The sequence below is a fragment of the Lutjanus erythropterus genome, chromosome 1, assembly GCF_056507025.1.
Source record: "Lutjanus erythropterus isolate fLutEry1 chromosome 1, fLutEry1.hap2, whole genome shotgun sequence".
Taxonomy (NCBI): domain Eukaryota; kingdom Metazoa; phylum Chordata; class Actinopteri; order Lutjaniformes; family Lutjanidae; genus Lutjanus; species Lutjanus erythropterus.
The window spans coordinates 27,293,589-27,313,294 of NC_139317.1; the positions used below are offsets into that span (position 1 = coordinate 27,293,589).

A 19,706-nucleotide genomic window follows, 5' to 3' on the forward strand; every position below is an offset into this window, starting at 1 on the left:
GCTATAACCGCAAGAATAAGACTTGTAAATTCATGAATGGAGGCTGTCGGGAGATTTCGTCATTTAGATCAGATTTTAATATTTATTTGGACGAGATGTTACATGCTTATCAGCATTTTGTTGAAGCATTAAGCTCAGTTAATGTGTTAAAATCAGAAAATTAATTCTGTGGCTGTGTTATGGTGTTTGGCGTTAGTTTAGTAAAGACTGCAGGAGTTCACACTCAGTTCACATTTTTGGTCCCACAATCAGCAACTTTATTGTACTTTTTTAAAAAATGTTGCACACTGTCTATAACTTAAATTCAGCCCAAAGACACTTGGTTGAATTCTCCAGAAAATAATTTCCCTCCATGAATATCGAGAAAACACCAGGACAAGAATCTGGTGATGTGGTACATTTGGCAATGCAGGGGTTAAGATTCAGTATACTGCCATACTTTAAACGAATCTAATTTTAGGACTGTCATGGTATAAAGAACACACGACCTTATGCATAAAATCTGAGTTTAAAAAAACAAAAAAACATTTTCATAGAATCAAAACATTGGGGGTAGATAACACCACCACTGCCCAAAGGTTTTAAAACTCTTGCTTGAAAATCTTGTGACAAAGTTTCTGAGTTCAGTTTTACTTTGTTTTTTGAGAAAATGTGGGTTAAAATACGCAGTCCTACAAAAATCTGGATAGTGAAAAATCTTTGAAGCCATTTCTCAGTTTTACACTTTGTGTATATTGTATATGTATAATGTATCACAGTTATCGCGATACAGTATTTTTGTGAATGTTACAATATCACAAAACATAATATCACAGTCCTCAAGTGTATCGATATTTTCTTACACCCTAGAAAACAGAGAAACTAAGAGTTAAATCTGAAAAATAATGACTTGTATTGGAAACTTCGCTTCTAGTGCGTCCAGACATGCAGTTTTACAGTAAATCATAACGTGAGGTTCCACGCATAGCACAATTCGGGTGTAGGGGGGTGAATGTGGGGGTGAGGAGGGGTTTTTGTGGTCTAATGCATGTCTAATAGGGGGGTCCTTGACGTGCTGATATAAGCTGCGGCCATTCACGGTAGGCCTATAGGCTGAGCCACCAGTCTAAGTGAGTAGAAACAATGCAGCAAGGAGAAACAGATGAATGTGCTCGTTTAGTTTACGGGTTGTTTGATGAAGGAGTATTGGCCAAAGTGTTGTTCCTCACCGCGGGACCCTCGGTGACAGTTTGAGCCGGTCCTCTCAGCTCATTATCTCGCCGGCCCACTGAGGGCCCCATTCAAGCCGGGGCAGTCCCTCTCTCCTCTCCCCTCTTCCTCCCTCCTCTCCCTCCCTGCCTCTCACCCTCTCCTCTCCTCTCTCTGGCAGCGTCGTTTGTCTACTCATTGAACCCGTAGTCAGGAATGCGATGGTTGTTAGGGAGCCCTCTTTCACCTCCGAAGTGTTTTATTGATGAGCTCTGACTTCTCCTACTTTTTCACATGTCAAAGAAAGTCAAGTGTAGGCCTCCATGACTTCATTTCACGGCCTCCCCATCCAAAAAAAAAAAAAAAAAAAAAAAAAAAAAAAAACCTCTCCCCTCCCCCTGCTTATGCCTCTCCTCTCTCCTGTCTCTTTGCCCTTTCATGCACCCCCTTTTCTTGCTTTCCACATCCATACAACCCTCACTCTCTTCCCCTTCGGGTTCTCCTCCTTTTGGAGTAAAACGACGGGGCTCCTCAGTGCTGAGACTGGTGCTTGCCCAAAGCTCCGGGTGTATGCTCAAACACGGGCGCAGAGGGGTTGCTTTTGGGTGCGTTGAGGTGTGCGTTAATAGCCAGTCATTCAACCAGCGCCGTTTGGGGAGCGTGTGGCCATGGCTACACAGTCATTTGCTTTACTTTTATTTACGCGTGCTATTTGCTGTCAGGTCGCAGGAGTGACGTCGCCGCGCCTCGCAAAATGTGTCCATAAAAAGCAGCGGAGCTTGCCTAAAGGCTGCGCTCTTTACGCATGGTGTTCTTGTTGACAGGAGGGGGAAGGCTATTCAGGGGAAGGTGATACCCAAAAAGAATCAACAAAAGCACGTGGTGGACATTTTCTGATTGTTTTTTAGCGAGGGGACGTCATATGCAGGAGATGTTTAGCGTAAATGTGCTTCCATTTGGAGCTTTTATGTAGTACTTTCCATCTCATCTCTCAGGGATGCTTTCGGAACTTCAGAATCTTTGTTTTGTTTTGTAATTTATTTTGCAGCAATATAGAACGTATTCATGTATGGATCTGATTTAAGTAGTAGACATCACTGGGTCAAAAAAAAAAAAAAAATAATGTTGGTGATATAAAAATGAAAAATTAAGTCCTTTTCAAGGCAGAAGAAGCATAAAACAAACAGTAACTGTCCACCTTACTAGTAATGGAAGTCTAAGGCATGCCATACACTCCATGCCCTGATGAAATCAATATATTTAATCAGCTGGATTTGTCCGAGCTGTTCGTAAACGCAACAGAAAGATATCTAGGTTGTTTGGTTTCTTTCCCAGGACACCACATGCAGACGTTTGGGGTTGGTAAAGCGTCCTGAGCACAGCAAAATATTGAGAAAATACAGACCATGGGCTGCAGATACACACCTCTAGTGGGTCATAAGTGATGACTGAAAGGGATTGTGTTTATTTGAGTCTATAAATTATTTTTAGTTTTAGGAAAACGTTACATATGCCTTTAATAAATTAGTTTTTCATTCAAAACCAGAGTGGATTTTCTGCCAACCAATACTAGTAAGCTGAACTGTCACTGTTTGTTGTATGCTTCTCTAACTGCTGGTCCAATACTTGAGCACTTGATTTTTAATTTTTATATCTTAAGCATAACTTTTTTTTTTTTTTTACCCAGTGCAGCATTACATATTTTTCTCCATTTATATTAACTTACACCAGTGTGTAAGTGTCTGTTTAAGGCTCTAAAGTACAAAGACTTAAATCATCTTCGCACACGAATTAGCTCTATAGTACTCCATAAATAAAATAAATAAAAATCAAACAATCTAAATTTCCCAAGACATCCCTGAAAAGAAACTTATGGTGCTGCATTACTACGTAAATGCATCAAATGGGAGCATACTTACGCTGAAAATCTTGTGCATTTGAAAATGATTTATGCTTCTTTAACTGGTGCAGTTTTTTTTTTTTTTTAAACATTTTGTGGGTTTTTTTTTTTTTTGAAAATCTGTCTGTGATGACTTCAGCCTGCAGCTCTTCATGTAACACGTGGATGCTGAACCACACACAAAAATTAATAAAATAAACAGAGGTGACATTTTGCTACATGTCAACAAACTTTTCAGCATTAATCACACGCGTCCCTATAACATTAATCTCATCTGTAGAGCATCGGCTGCTTCATCTTTGTAATTTTAATTTGCTGTTATGAGATCCACCGCTATACTTTCCCGTCCTCCCTTGCAGCAGCATTATAGTTAGCCTCAGGTCGGAGCTGAACATGCCTGAGATTCCCTGCGCGGACCCAATTCAGCCTGGAAGAATAGAGCTCTCCGTCCAATGGGCATTTCCGAGGCAGTTGCTTTGCAATAGGGCAATATTCAGCAAGTGAGCGCAGGGTATTTGCATGCGTGGGCTGATTAGTGGGTTGGGAAGACGAGACTCTCTCTCTCCTCCTCTCCCTCTTTCTCTTTCTCTCTCCCTCTTTGCTGTGGCTCGGCCCCGTTTCCCGCTTTGGCTGTGGTGCAGGGGGAAGTGTTTATATGGGGGATGATGACAGAGGTCGGGTCGCGCTAATGGGCCAGTGAAGAGCGGCGGAGGGAGGCGAGGCGAGGAGAGGCGAGGCGTACACAGCAGACCAGGAAACACATACATTAATACACTTGTTCCATCACCAATCAGCATAGGTGTGTTCATTCTCTTTACCCCCACCTCCTTCTACCACTACCACCACTCTCCCTCCTTCCCCACCCCCCCTCCTCTCTCGCTCTCTTTTCTCTTCCCCACTCTCTCTCTTTCCGACTCTCTCATTCGCTCTCTCACACGCCAGCGCACATCCTCGCCAAACTCCGTGCGTCCTGACATCTGAGTTCACTGTCAATCTCTGTCCACTTCGCAGGGATATCCCCTCCGTCTCCCGCCGAAGACCACTGGAAACTATTTTTTCCTCTTCGAAACTTCACCGAGAGAGACTGAACCTGGTCGGCTTCTGTTTTTTTTTCTCTTTCTGTGGTGTGGAGAACTAGGCTGTAGCCTGTAGTTTGCCAAGGACTTTGACAACGACACAGGATGCCCCAAAAAGGTGAGAGCTTGACTAAAAGTTTGTCTGTGCTCTTAAATGAATAAATTATTATATTATTAAATTTTGTCATTATTATCTATCTATTATTATATTATTATTGTTATTATTATTATTATAGGTCATATATTGAGGTTCAGTGGTGAGGTTGTGTGTGTTTTATCAGCCTGTCTTCTGACTGGACTCTCTTCTCAAAAAGTGCGAACAGCCTTTAGCGTCTCTGTATGTTTTATCTGCTCGATGGTTGTTGCTGTGTTTAGGCCCACGGATAGCTTACCGCTTATTTATGACAGTAAAGAGTAAAAAGTCACGTTGGGCCAGGACAGTGATCATCGTGGAGAATGGGGCGCAATGACCCGTTGAGGAAAGGTGTCAGATTGATTCATGCAGGCGAGTCACCCAAGCGCCTTCTAAAAAAAAAAAAAAAAAAAAAAAAAAGCTCCATAGAAGCACTACTTGGGGAGGAGAGGAGGCCCCGATTTTCCGTGTTTGTGTGCCAGACAAAATACAGCTTTACCCGTTTTTATGAGATGTTTTTGTCTGCCTTTAATGACAGCGAGTTAAACTACTTTTATATTTTTAGCAGTTGGGCTGTGTAGTATTTTAAAATACTCACACACTATCTTTGCAGGTCTATCAGTCTATTAATAGTTAATTATGTTTCAAATAATTCCAATTATTTAATAAAACACAAAATATAGACACAACCTGCTGCTGCTTTAAAACTATTTTGTCAAAACAGTTAAGACAAATTAATAGAATAGAAACAGGAGGAATTTACTTAATTAATTGTGTGATTTTCTTTTGTAATTGTTAAGATAAATTCAGCATAATTCAGCGTAAAAATATAATAGTATTAAAAAAGACTGATAGCAAAAACTCACCAGGCCTGTGTCTTAAAATGTCTACCAAAATATTTGAGTTGAGATAAAACCTGTTGGCCATATGCATGCTGTAACTAATTCACTAAATGTATTCTATAATATTCAGCACATTTTTAAACCTTCATGTTTATATATGATACACATTGTGTTGGTCTCTGTCACTTGCACCGGGGCCATTGTAGTGCAGGCCTACATGCACCACCTCTGCATATGAATGTTGTGAGCGGCCAGAATAAGCATGTTGAATTAAGACATTGTTGTTACGGATTACTAAAGGAAAAGAAATGCAGATTAGATCGCAGTTAACCTCAGAAACAACAACAACAACGTTTGAGCTCTCGACCTTAAATAAATGATTAACCACCTTGCGAGGCTAAAAGCTACTGACTGTAGTGCACTTTACAGGCTGGTCAGGCTTAAAACGGGCTGTTTTTTTTTTATTTGATTTATTTTTTCCACATTAACTTTAACACCATGTCTTTGCTGAATATTAATATTATCTAAATTGCACAGTGGTTGTTTTGTTAATTTTCGGTGATGCTAAACAGGCTAACTGCGGCTATGTGGGCCAGTGTGATGGAATCTGAATTTGATTAATGCTGCCTATTTGTTATACATGAAAGAAAGCTACAATCTAAATGCAATGGCGGCCTTCATAGCAAACTAGCCCAGGACTAAAACACAGTTTGTCTGTTAGGAGACGACGTTATTAGGCCATTTTGCTCTGCACACAACACAACTTTGCATGGAGGGAGAAAACTTCAGACTTCTCCCTGCCTGGCCCCCTTTTTATCTGTCCCCCCAGTCAATAGCTTCTTTAATGCATTTGTCTTTTCCAATTGAGCGCCCTACTGCGCTGTTGTGTCTTTCAACCCGCTTTACAACCCGCACCAGCAGCACAAAATAACCCACCAAATATTTAGAACAAGAAATTACGTTTTTTAATTTTTTTTCCTTCTATAAAAGCAGGCCAAACAAAACCCACATTCACGCACTAGCGGCACCGGGGTCACGGTCGTGTGTGTGTGTGTGTGTATGTGTGAGTGTGTGTGAGAGTGAGTGTGTGTGTGTGAATGGTCCCGGAGGGGGTGGATGCATGCCTCCGGCTCTTTGTATTAATCTGAACTTGTTGGTGTGTTTAGTGGGGAAGCTGTGTGTTTCTAGTCGCGGAGGCCGAGTTTTCGCCCCGGGTTTGGAGGTATACGGAGGCAGAAAAAGGGGGTGCATTGTTGGAGTCCAGCAGGCTTTGTACACCAGCTATGTACCCCCTCCTGGTCTGGACTTTTGCAGAGCAGTGAGGCGAGGTAGACAACGTGTGTCACTGTAAAGTTTCTACGATAGACTCCACAAGAGGAGGGATATCAAGTTTTTAAAAGAAGAGAAAAAAAAAAGAAAAAGAAAAAAGAAAAAAAAACTCTTGCTGAGACGATGAGGGCTGATTGCTTCATATGAATTTCAGAATAAAAGGAGCCTCGAAAGAAATAGCGTCATTAAAGAGTTACAGGCCTAGGCTGTTAGTTTGAATTTATTTTGACAAGGCCTAACAGAGAAGCGCAAATAATCTTTGTCCCGCGTCAATTTCGATTTATGTGCTTGGCAGCAACATCGAGGTTAATTGCAAATGTAGGGCACAGATGAGGATACAGTAGGTTTAAAGTACATCAGTATAGCTGTGGCTGTGCTAATGTGTTGTTTTGCTTTGTCCTATAGGGAGACATTAAGTAGTGAAAACGGCAGATGATTGACTAAATTGTTATAGAGTGGACAGTCAACTCTGTTTCCAGGCAAGTTTAATTAAAATACCCTACATACACTGAGGATGTACTGAAATTCATGATGCATCAATAATGTTTAAGCACAGTTTAAGATCCGCAAAACAATTCTTATCGAACGATGAGATGAGAAACTTTTGTTTATTTGATTAAAATAAAATGTTGCAAATAATTTGACAGTATATATATATATACATAATAAAAATAAAAATGTGTACACTCTGTGTTTATGATTTGATGCCAACCAGCTTTGTTTTTTCCTTGTGACGCTTAGAATACCACAACCAAGCCACGTGGGAGTCTGGAGTAGCCTCAATGATGCAGAACAGTAAGTTGTTTTTATGTATATTTTTGTTTTCAAACTTTTGATTACAACCGCAAGTTCCTCCTAATGTGGTTGCATGGAAGCAACACCCACTGACATTATGCACTGGTTGTTATAACTTTATAAGAACACTTTAAAAGGAAGAAGAGAGGAAATGTATGTGCAGGAATAAATTTGCATGACTTTGAGGTGCAGGGGCGAAATATTCTCAGTTATTTGATGGCCGTTTCATTGCTGTTAATTTATTATTTTATTTTGCAATGATAGGTCGGCAAGTTATTATTGAACAAGTTAATCACACGTCGTCCTGCTCCAGAGAGAGGAGAGAGGGGAGAATAGAGGGGGTTGGGTTGAGAAGGAGATTTTTGTTTCTGCTTGAGTTGGTATTAAATAATTGCACAGCCGTCTGCATTAGCGTTAGAGCTGGCTGCCAGGCTGCATACAAGATTAGCCGCGTAGAAGAAGAGCCCTGCATGAAACATGAGGAATAGCAATAATGTCTTATGTAGATTAGTCCATATTCTTCTTCTTCACGGACAGACAGCATGAACTAGAAAGAAAATGCTCATATTATAACCGCAGGCCTCACTGTTAAGGCGCAGGCTGAACTCACAGTGGAAGATAAATATTAACAACCATATTGTCGTGGGTGCCAATCAAAAAAACATGGTAGATGAAGTTGCTTATAGGCCTCTTGTGTGTTTTAAAGTGGCCCATGAGTTGAATATGTGTCTGGTGTGTGTGTATGTGTGTGTGTGTGTGTGTGTTGAAACAAAAAAGGATAAACATGAAACATTTTTTCTCTTGCTGCTGGACAAGAGGTGTATGACATCTGTGATGAAGGTGTGTGGAATAATTTTATTATATTATTCTCCATATACCTCGATGATTGACGTGTCTGTGCTGTAATCTGTGCGCATTTTAGTCCAAAATGTCTGAATCCAAATGTTGACAGTTGGATTGTTTGATGTGTCGAGGTGTGATTCACAAGAAGAGGAAGAAAAGAAAAGAAATAGTCTAACAAACTGGTGGCAGCAGCAGAGTTGTGTTTTCTGGGCCGCAGCTCCGTCCATTACAGAGATGATGGGGCCTTATCAAAGCTGCGGATTGATGATAATGGGATGCTCCCCTGGCTTTGGCGTGTGATGTCTGGTGCGAATTGCCGAGCAGATATCATTGGGCCCGGCCCTTTGGGTTGTCTAAAGGTCGCGGCGGCCTCGGTGGCTTTTGTGCTAATAACTCCTGGGTGTATATGGTGGGGAGCGTCCAAATTGACACCATATGTTTTCCTATTAGTCGACTTGCAATAGAATACAAGGCGCATAATCAGCGCCAGCGGGGCGAGATCGACTCTGCTGCACTTGAGGGAATTGTGCCATGATTAAGATTTAACCTTAGGAGAGGTTTGATTTTTATGTGATGTCCTTATCTGACGGTTTTATCGATCCGGAGGATTTATATGATAGTTATAAATCAGAGGTGATGGAGCAGCTCCAGAGCAGGACCCGCTTAATGCGGGGAGGCCAATTTCAGCGTAAGAAGTCTATTAATTCCACTTAATCCTGGAATTACCAAAGAGCAGGAGGGATGATAATGGGTTTACTATCAATCAGATCCACGCTGGAAGATTATTACACATAGCGGCCAAAAGGGATATGTTGCTCAGTTAAACAGGTTTATTTGGCCCTTTTGATCATTTCTATAAAATAAAGTGTGCAGTTAAAAGCAGAGCCTTGTGACATATTTCAGAGTAAAGACGCCTACTGATTGCACACAACAGGACTGCAGTGGCTGTGAGCATTTGTTGTCAAATACAAACAAGGGGGGAAAAAAACTGCATGTCACTTTTAATATGTTAAGAATCCAGGCGCGCCCTCGTTTGTGTGACCGCGCGTAGCCCCCGGCCACCTTAAAACGAAGTCTCCCTCGGAGGGTAAACGAGTAGCGTCCAATTTTGTCTGAGTGATATCCAAATGCAGACAGAAAGGGTCGTTTTATCATGCTACTATTTGTCGTGACGATGCGATTTTCAAAAGCAGAGCGGTGTCATAAAGTGACATGCCTGCCACAAGTGCTCCAACTGATCTTTTCAATTAGCCTCCCATGCATGATCCGAGGCGACTTCCGCCTATTTCCAGAAATTAAGCTCAAACTTGACGTGCAGCTAGCTTTATTTTAAAGACAAATGTCAGGCAGGCTCATCATATTTTCCCCCTCTTCTATATTTGGAGCTTATTTATTGCTAAGGAGCCTCTGCTCCCGGAGTCAATGTACCGGGCGGCAGCGCAGGGGAAGGCAGCGGAGAAACAGAGAGCAGCAGCAGCAGCAGCAGCTCAGGCACTCCGGGGAGTCAGCTCTCCCATTTGGCTTCAGGTTTGCGGGCTTATTCTGTGCTTTAGTGAGATGCCATAGAACAATTTAAGAATAATTTGCAAAAAGCAATGTTTTTTAGACAATAACCAATCATGAAAATTGCTATTTTACAGCTTATATCCAATGTGGTGGCTGTCTTATTGACGCGTAATTATTGTGTGTTTTGAAGGAGCATCGTTGTCACTTTAAGGTCAATTTCCAAAAAGCGATGCTTTTGAATGAAAGCTAATTTAACACATTATTTAAGCTTTATTGTTTTATGTGATTGTCGCTGCTGCTGGTTATTATTTTAAAGATAGTTTATGAGTGAGCTGCTGGTGTTGGTGATGCGCAGCTGTACAGGAGGGGATGGATAACGGTGCGAATGTTTTAATACCGAAGTTTGCCGGTTTGATAAAAGGTTGGTTGTTTTCTCCGGGCAAAAGATTGACTGAGGTTTTTCTTTTTTTATATATAAGAAAAAAAATCATATTGAGGTGTTTTGGTTTAGTTTATGTGTCGTTTAATCCATGTTCTGCATGTGTTACGCTACTGAATATCTGCGCAATGTTAGAGGGGAATGCACCGAGCGGTGTAACAGCTTCTTAAAACTATTCTTTTATGAGTGCACTTTGATTTAAACCTGTTTTTAAAGGCATATGAGTATTTTTTTTTTTTTAAGTCAACAGCAATAAACCTTCTGTCTTCATCTTAACCCTCTGAGCGCTTCTGCCATCCTCCTCCTCCTCACCATTCACTGAAAATCATTTGCTTATGTTTTTTAACTAGAGTTATGATACCGTGTGATGACTCCGATGTTTTTGTCTCCATGTAGGTCACAGTGGCGTAAACCAGCTTGGTGGTGTGTTTGTTAATGGTAGACCGCTGCCGGATTCCACCAGGCAGAAAATAGTTGAACTTGCTCACAGTGGTGCTCGACCCTGCGACATCTCCCGGATACTACAGGTGACAAACTCACTTCTTTCTGAAAAGAAAACAGGTTTACACAGACTTTGTTTCCAGTGGATACAAACGACTTTTTAAAGCTCAAATTAGTAAGGAAATACGGCATGTTTTTCACCTTTAATCCATGTTTCCTGTAGCCTGAATGTCGCGTTTTAGGGATGTTTTAAGTCAGTAAAATTCTAATAATTCCATTTACTGGAAATGTAATGATGAAGCAGACAAAAAAAAAAAAAGTAATGTGCCTGCTCTTTTAAAGAATAGATATATTGTTAAGAAATGCCTAATATACCATTCAAGGCATATTTTTTGTGTTTATAGACCCATGATGAAGTCCAAGTGCTGGACAGTGAAAAGGTGATAATTATTTGACGCCATCTTAGAAATTCCGTTACTAGTCGTAAATAATGTATGTGAATTGTGTCTGTTGTTTTCTATCCAGGTATCCAACGGCTGTGTGAGCAAGATCCTGGGCAGATATTATGAGACTGGCTCCATAAGACCGAGAGCGATAGGCGGCAGCAAGCCCCGGGTCGCCACTCCAGAGGTGGTCGCGAAGATCGCGCAGTACAAGCGGGAGTGTCCGTCTATCTTTGCGTGGGAGATCCGTGACAGACTTCTATCGGAGGGGATCTGCACCAACGACAATATACCCAGTGTAAGTGTACTGACTGGAAGTTATGTGCATGATTTAATTTGCCACATGAAATGACTTTTTTCTCATGCAGTGGAGGAAAAGGAGAAGGGCAGCCAACCATTCAGTCTTATTAAATACAAAGTGTGGGTTGCATATGTGATCACCCAAACATACATACAGTCAATTAGAAGGAGCGCGTTGACCATTTGTGCGTCTTTCTGTGCGGATTTATTATGATTTTAAGGTGTGTGTGTGTGTGTGTGAGTGCGCTGCATCTGATCCTGATCTTTACTGTTATCATATGTAATTTGTCATTCAGGTGTCATCGATAAACAGAGTCCTCCGCAACCTGGCTAGTGAAAAGCAACAGATGGGCGCAGATGGCATGTATGACAAGCTGAGAATGCTCAACGGTCAGACAGGAACTTGGGGGACCCGGCCCGGCTGGTACCCCGGAACATCAGTGCCAGGGCAGCCCAACCAAGGTGAGCCTCATTATCACACAGTGGCGATAAAGACACCTTGACGCAAAGAAGGATACAGCTCTGATTTGGCTTATAGGTAAAATATTTATCTCTGATATAATGTGTTTTTGCGTCGCGTGAACTCCGCAGAGGTCACCATACATTGTCTGTAGTTTTACAGCTTACTCCTCCAGAGGTTCCGCTCCACGGCTCTGTTTGCAGGAAGGTTATTGTATTGGCAATGCTTTGATGCCCTGAACAAGACCCCCAATTAAGACTAGTCGATTAGAGGAAGCCATAGGCCAAGCATGCAGTCTGAATGCCTCCACTGTCCCAGACATGGATGTGCGTGACAGCGGCTTGTCCTTTCAGCAGAGGTGTCCGTCCAACAGCCTGCATTTTGCTCGCCTCCTCCTGATGGGGAGGCAGAGCCGGGGTGGAGAGAGGGAGAGCTGTGTGCGGGAATATTTAGTACAAAGGAATGTTTTCCTTCACACGCAATGATTGGTTATGGGAACGGTCCGCACTACGTGTAATTGCTCATTAGAGAGGGCTTTGTCTCTCATTATGGCAACATGCAGGAGTGTGGAGATGGTCAGGGCTGCTGCTGCTGTGGAAATATTCCACTTCAGAGGGTTTGCTGTCGGCCTGCTGCAGGCCAAACACTCAGCTCAGTCTCTTAGAAGAAACGCTACATTTTTAACGTTTACTTTGCTTCTTAAACATAAATTCATTGAACAATTGCGTCTGATATCACAAAAGTGCGACGCAAGTGCTGGAATTCAGTCGTAGGAAACAAGAATTTGCATTTGTTTGATGACCATTTGGACACATGGGGCTGTTATCAACAAGCAGTAAAGCGGAAACGATCGTATTAACAGCTAAAATTATTAACTTAATTTTATTATTATTATTATTGTTATTATTATTATTATTATTATTATTATTATTATTATTATTATTTATTGTTACACAGGCCTCGTTAAATGTACATTTTATTGGGTTTTACTTGCCTGTCATAACATTAATTATTATTGATTTTTTATAACATTATTATTATTATTATTATTATTATTATTATTATTATTATTATTATTATTATTATTACATAAACTATTATGACACTAGAAAAAAGAAGAACAACAATGATAATAATTTATGGTTTTATTCAGAAATGTGGCACTTAATTGAAAACAATGTGACAATGAAACCACAGTAATATCAATAATTATAAATAATAATAGTATAGTCAAAGTACTGTGCATCTCAACTGAGTTATACTTTCTGCCTTTTAAGGTATTTCCTTCTTATTTAAGAAACAAGAAACACCTCCTCCAAATAAATAAATAAATAAATAACAATAATAATAATAATGATAATACTACTACTACTACTACTACTAATAATAATAATAATAATAATAATAATAATAATAATAATAACAATAATAATAATAATAATAATAATAATCATTATCATTATCATCATCATAATAAAGAGTCCTTTAATGTCATTCAAGTATTTAAGTGAATCAGTTGTCTCTGGGGAACGAAAATATGTTTTCCATCCGACAGGCGAGTAAGCAGACATAAAGACTACACGGAGAGTGACAGGGCCCCCAAAAGAAGACAACTCTATCCAAAGAGGAACGAATAAAAAACTCCTCACCGATTTTTGTCTTTTATCTCTTTCTCATTCTGCGCTCGCTGGCTATATGGCTCCAAATCCCATCTATAGGATTTAGTCTCTCACTTTCTCTTTCAGTTCTAAGCGGTTTCTCAAGAGTGTTTTGATCCGGTCTCAGCAGCTGAAAGGTGCCGCAATTGGTTCGGTATCTCTCTCTCTCTCTCCTTTTTTTTTTTTTGCTGCTTTTCCGCCTCACTGGCTGAGACATCGTGATACTAAAGAATGAGTTTATTTCCCAGCGCTTTTATAAAGAAAACAAATCCCATCCGAGCGTCAGTGGGTCTGGCAGACGGATAATAGCTGCACATTCACTCCTTTTTATGGATTATCCAGAGTGAAGAAACAAATAGCGTGGATACAAACTATTGGCCTATAGAAGAATACTTTTGTCTATTTTTGCAGCAAGGGAAATTGTCAAGAAACGTGTCGCATCAGGTTTCCTCCAGTGAACCGAGACGTTTATATTTAGACACACTAAATATGTTGTCAGGCCTACAGAAAGGCGTGTAAAATGTGCGGCAGCAAACGTGCAACTTGCTTGAATTCACGTGTTGAAAAACATATTTTTTTCCTGTTTCACACAAGTAGGGCTGCTAGTAAAGATTACTTTCAACATCGATTAATCTGTTACTTATTTTCTGGATTAATCAATTTGTTGTTTGGTCCATAAAATGTGAGAAAATCATGAACTTGAAAAATTATGACACTTTTCCCAAACCCCTAAAAGACAAGCCAGAGACATTCAGTTTACTGTCACAGAGACACCAGAGAATGTTCACATTTGAGAAGCTGAAGTCAGAGAATTGAAACAGTTTTTTTTTTTACTTCAATAAAATTACTCAAAAACGATTAATCATCATCAAAATAGTCAACAACAATCGATTACTTGACTGGTGGTTGCAGCTCTACACACAAGACAACTTAAGATTGACAAAATTAAGTTTAGGGCTGCAACTAATGATCATTTTCACTGTTGATTAATCAATGTTGATTATTTCCTTGATTAATTAATTAGTTGTTTGGTAAATAAAAAGTCAGATAATGGTGAAAAATGTTTATCACTGTTTACCAAATCCCAACATGAAGTCCTCCAATGTCTTATATTGACCACAACCCAAAGATATTAGTTTACTGTCATAAGGAAGTTAAAACAAAAACAGAAAATATTCACATTTGACAGACTGAGGTCAGAGAATTTTAAAAAACAAAAAGGTTATCAAAATAGTTGCAGATTCATTTAATAATTGACAAGTAATCATTAACTGAATTGTTGCTGCTCTAAACACGAGACAACTTGGAGTTTAAGGCTGCAACCAACCATTATTTTTCTTTTGATTAATTTGTCAATCTTTTTCTTGTTAAATTGTTTAGCTGTTTAAAATGTCAGAAGAGTGCACATTGATGATCAGTGTTTCCCAAAACTCAAGATGACATCCTCAAAGTCTTGCTTTTGTCCACAACCCAAAGATTTTCAGTTTACTGTCATAGTAAAGAGTAAGGAAACCAGAAAATACTCATATTTAAGGTGGACAGAGCATTTCAACTCTTAAAAATAATAATAATACCAATAAAATGCATCAAAATGATTTATCAATGAAAAAAGTTTATTAATTTAATAGTTGACAAGGAATCGACTAATTGTTGCAGCTTTAAACACAAGACAACTTGAAGCTTATGACCACAGCTAACGATTATTTTCTTTGTCAATTAATGTGTTGATTATTTTCTCAAAAAAAAAAAATCCCCATTTGTGTGTTCTTAAATTTCTTGTTTTGTCAGCTACCAAAAATATGCAGTCTGCTGTCATAAATCCTATCCACAAAAAATCCACATTTAAGAGGCTGAGGCAGAGAATTTGACTACTTTTTCTTAAAAAATAAATCAAACTAATGATTAAGAGTTGACAGCTGATCGATTAATTACTCTAATGAAGTTTACAAACTCACTCTTCATGTTTACTATGTTTGTTTTTTTTAGTGCATGGCTGTGTAGGCCGTCCTACACCTGTTCCATCCTTGCAACAACCTCTGACCCTTGAGCAAGGCACTATACTCACTAAAACTATCCCCATCTGCTTAAAAACATCAACTAAATCTGCATACAAAAAGCTGAAATGCCCCTGCACACTGCAAACACCAGTGAGATATTACATAAAACCAGCCCTCTATGAACGCAGCCCTGCTTAATTTCGCATTAACTCCTCGGTGTGATAATGATGTCCAACAACAAGACAGACATTAGTCGATAAGCCTCGCCCTGCCACTGAAGGGGCAGTGAATAGATTGGCCTTATTTTGGTTGTTCAGGGGGTTGCATGCTCTCTCCTCACTCATTTGTTTCCAATTGAAGACAGAAATCCTGACTGGCGTGTAGCTGGCCGGGGGACGTGATTAATGATGGTAGTGGATAAGGGTTAACACACTGGACTCAAAGCTCTGTTGACTGGGATCCTCGTACGCACAATGCCAAAGCACTATAGCCTGTGCGCCTCCAGAGAGAGAGGATCCTTTTGTCATCTCCTCCAATAGCCCCCCTCCCATATATTACACCCACCGAGGGCTCACTGCTCGTCCCGGGCTGTGTCCATAGTTTAATGGTTTCCCTTACTCCTGAAGGCATTGTATCATTCTGAAAAGCGTCTTCTCCTATTCAAAAGTTGGTGGTCACCTCAATGGCTATACCAACGCCCATATGGGAACGACCATTGAGGCATTGCTCTGCCCTAAAAAAGGGGGCTAGAGAGTTTGGGGTTTTAATACATTTCATAGGCTCTGAAAGGAGGCTCGCCACATCTTGTCACATTTCTCTTAACCTTTTGAGAACACACGCCATTGTTGGCCAGAGATAAGTACGCGGAGCCCTTTCCCCTCGCCAGCATGTTTTTCCCACAATATTTTATAAACAGTTTAACTGCGAGGTCCCGTCTCTCATATTGTTCCTTTTCACTCCAGTCTCTAATCTGGAAACGTTAAGAAGAAACTGCAGTCATTCCTCTCTGATTTTGAATTAAATCAACCATGATAGGGGCTTTTAATTAATGATGTCACACCGGCTCTGTACAATTAGCTGTAGGCTCATAGAACAGGAGACCCCCAGAATTAATTATTCAATTAGCTTAATTGAATGTATATTTCCATTATATGTTTTTTTTTGTGCAGATGGCTGCCAACAACAAGACGGTGCAGGAGAAAACACAAACTCCATCAGCTCGAACGGGGAGGACTCAGAGGAGACACAGATGAGACTGCAGCTCAAGAGGAAACTACAGAGAAACCGCACGTCTTTCACCCAGGAGCAGATCGAAGCTCTGGAAAAAGGTCATTAAGACGTTTATATCCGCCATATAGTTTCTTTCTTTTACAAAATGACGTTAATGTTATTAGTTAAGAAACAAACAAACACGTTCCATATTATAGTATTAATGTTTTTCCTCGCTACAGTCGCGTCAGTGCTTGCTCTTGGTGGGAACTATTCGGTTTATAAATAGTATGATCTAGATATGCGCTGTATAAAACGTGTCCTTAGATAATAGTTGTGTTTTTTCATTATTATTTTGTTGGTTATTATTGAATTAAATTGCGTTTAATTCGTATGTCAATCCAATCAGAGATAATACAGGATTAACAGCTAATAGCCCTGCAAAAAAATTACTCACCCTTGACCTAATTCATTACTTATTTACTGACGATTTTCCTGTTCAATGTTTTGCATTACAGAATTTGAAAGAACTCATTATCCAGATGTTTTCGCGCGAGAGAGACTAGCAGCGAAAATCGACCTGCCCGAAGCAAGAATACAAGTGAGTGATTCTAACTTTTTTCTCCTCTTTTTATTTTTACACAAAATGGGTTAAAGATTGTAGAAGTTGCCCTCAAAAAATCTAAAAAAAACCCCCCCAAAACTAAACAACAACAATACTATCAATAATTTCTTTACTTGCAGGTATGGTTCTCAAATAGAAGAGCAAAGTGGAGGCGAGAGGAGAAGCTGCGGAACCAGCGCCGGCAGGCCAACAACTCCTCCAGTCACATTCCCATCAGCAGCAGCTTTAGCACCAGCGTCTACCAGGCCATCCCACAACCCACCACACCGGGTAGGTCCACTGTAGCTGGGGTAGTAATACTAACAGAACACCCCCACATCTTAGAATAATATTAAAATAGAGTCTGACCATATGTAGGCATTTTGCATTGCATTGTGGCTGAAATAATGTAAGTAACACCGCGTGGGTTCCTGTCCCTGTCAGACATGTGAGATATGACTAAATATTACTACGTGACAGCCTGCGGATTAATATTAAAGGTTGAGAAGAGGCCTCGGTGGCTGTGCGCTCTAGTTCACATGAAGAAGAAGCAGCACCGGTGGTGGTTTCCTTTTGATGGATGATTGAGCAAAACTTCTCAGCTGACTATCTGCGTAATTACCGAATCAGGCAGGAGGGCTGAAGCTCACAAGTCAATCACCTGAGACACACAGACACACACATACACACACACACACACACAGAGTACAGTATGTGTCCGGGCCTATCAGCCTGTCAAACAAGGCGTCACCTCACGCACGCACGCACCACTTAACGCTAATGAGACGCGCTCTCACGCTGGAGGACTGACTGTGTGTGTGTGTGTGTGTGTGTGTGTGTGTGTTGCCATTTCAGCGGGTCTTTAACCACATTTTCATCTTCATCCACAGTGTCTTTCACCTCGGGGTCAATGCTGGGTAGACCTGACTCTGCACTCACAAACACCTACAGTGCGCTGCCCCCCATGCCCAGCTTCACCATGGCAAACAATCTACCTATGCAAGTAAGTAACAGACAATAATGATCAACAGTTAGTGATGTCATGATAGCAGACTATCTGTAATTGATGAATATAATTGTAGTGGCCAATAGAATTCATGATAACAATATTACTGCAATATCTATAGAAAATTTGAAAAAAAAAGTAAATCTATCAGTCAAATAAATTTTTAACTGTTTACTGTGTATTTTGTGTCTTATTGGCAAATTAATTGAACTCAAAATACAAGTGTAGGGAGGTGGAGAGAGTCTGTAACCATAACTGTACAAAAGTGTACTAAAAAAAACTGCAGTTCGGCTGAATGGATAGTGCAAAGACAACCAGGTGAACTAATGAACAAAAAAATCCACAAATTTATTTATGTATATTATTAGGATTGACAAGATATAAATGATTTCATTTTTATATATCACAGGTATTTTCAACTCTACTTTAAAGATGTACATTTAAAAAAAATATATTTTATAGTGATTGATATGATTGTAAGAGTGGAATCAAATACACAATGAATAACTTCAATGGACTCCTAGCAAAAAAAAACAAAAAACATTTAAATAAAATTTCTCAGAGAACCGGAACTAAAACGATAAATAAAATTAAATCAATCCACACTTGCCTTTTAGATCTTACAGTATTACAGACTATGGTTGGCTAAGCTAATGTAACATTCTCTCCCCATCTATAGCCCAGCCAGACCTCCTCTTATTCCTGCATGCTGCCTACCAGTCCGCCTGTGAACGGGCGGAGCTACGACACATACACGCCCCCTCATATGCAGGCACATATGAACAGCCAATCAATGACCACTTCTGGTACCACCTCAACAGGTAGGCAGAAAGTTCATTGTTTACTACCAACATGCTTGGGAATAATTAATCCTATAACAAAACAGTGCACTCTTACTTTGAAACATCTGCCACCTTTCCTGTAATTTTGGGGGTACTACATAGCCATCTTTGATTCATGATCTGTTGCTGCAACTTTCATTTTCCTTTTTTACATCTATTTATGGTTTAAATCACAGACATATACAAGCAGATGCCACATTGGCCTTTGGGTTATATGTCAACTTTCCCGCCATTTTGGTCAGGTCAAGACTGACCTGTAAACACATACATGTAAATGTTTTTTTTTTCTTGATAAAAAGCACTAAAAGGCTCATATTTCTCAACCAGTTTCAAGGAGTCATGTTATATTCAAGGATTCATAATCTTTGGGGAGTAAGTTAAGGAGTAAAAAAAAGATTTTTTCCACTCTATGTAGCTCATAAACCCTTGAATGCAGCATGAATCATTGAAATTCAGTTGAGAAATGTCAGTTTCAGTGCTTTTTATCCAGAAAAACAGGCTATATGTATTTGTTCACAGGCCGATATGGCAGCGACGTTGACGTATTGCAGCTGTCTACAAATTATATGTCTCAGGTTTAAACTGTCTGCAGATCAATACCTCTACATTTTCATATCATTTTCTTTCTGCAGTTGCATGAACGCAGCTCATTTCATCGCCGCTCTACGCCATCATGTCAATCCCACTACTCCAGC

At 40.0% G+C, this 19,706-nt stretch overlaps 1 protein-coding gene across 9 annotated transcripts in view; it reads left to right on the top strand.

Moving 5' to 3' along the window:
• pax6b (paired box 6b) overlaps positions 1-19,706 on the top strand; it is a 28,562-nt gene that overhangs the window by 6,690 nt on the left and 2,166 nt on the right. For 2 of the 9 annotated variants that reach the window (XM_084718459.1, XM_084718444.1), the window contains exons 2-13: positions 4,100-4,282; positions 7,210-7,263; positions 8,080-8,103; positions 10,448-10,578; positions 10,897-10,932; positions 11,018-11,233; positions 11,532-11,697; positions 16,520-16,678; positions 17,078-17,160; positions 17,304-17,454; positions 18,054-18,166; positions 18,849-18,990. In XM_084718459.1, the coding sequence (XP_084574585.1) occupies positions 4,270-4,282; positions 7,210-7,263; positions 8,080-8,103; positions 10,448-10,578; positions 10,897-10,932; positions 11,018-11,233; positions 11,532-11,697; positions 16,520-16,678; positions 17,078-17,160; positions 17,304-17,454; positions 18,054-18,166; positions 18,849-18,990 (1,288 nt within the window). In that variant the 5' untranslated portion in view covers positions 4,100-4,269. Of the gene's footprint in view, positions 1-3,710; positions 3,888-4,099; positions 4,283-6,873; positions 6,948-7,209; positions 7,264-8,079; positions 8,104-10,447; positions 10,579-10,896; positions 10,933-11,017; positions 11,234-11,531; positions 11,698-16,519; positions 16,679-17,077; positions 17,161-17,303; positions 17,455-18,053; positions 18,167-18,848; positions 18,991-19,706 lie in introns of those variants that run through there. The other 7 variants (XM_084718479.1, XM_084718451.1, XM_084718489.1 and 4 more) reach the window with 7 other exon arrangements.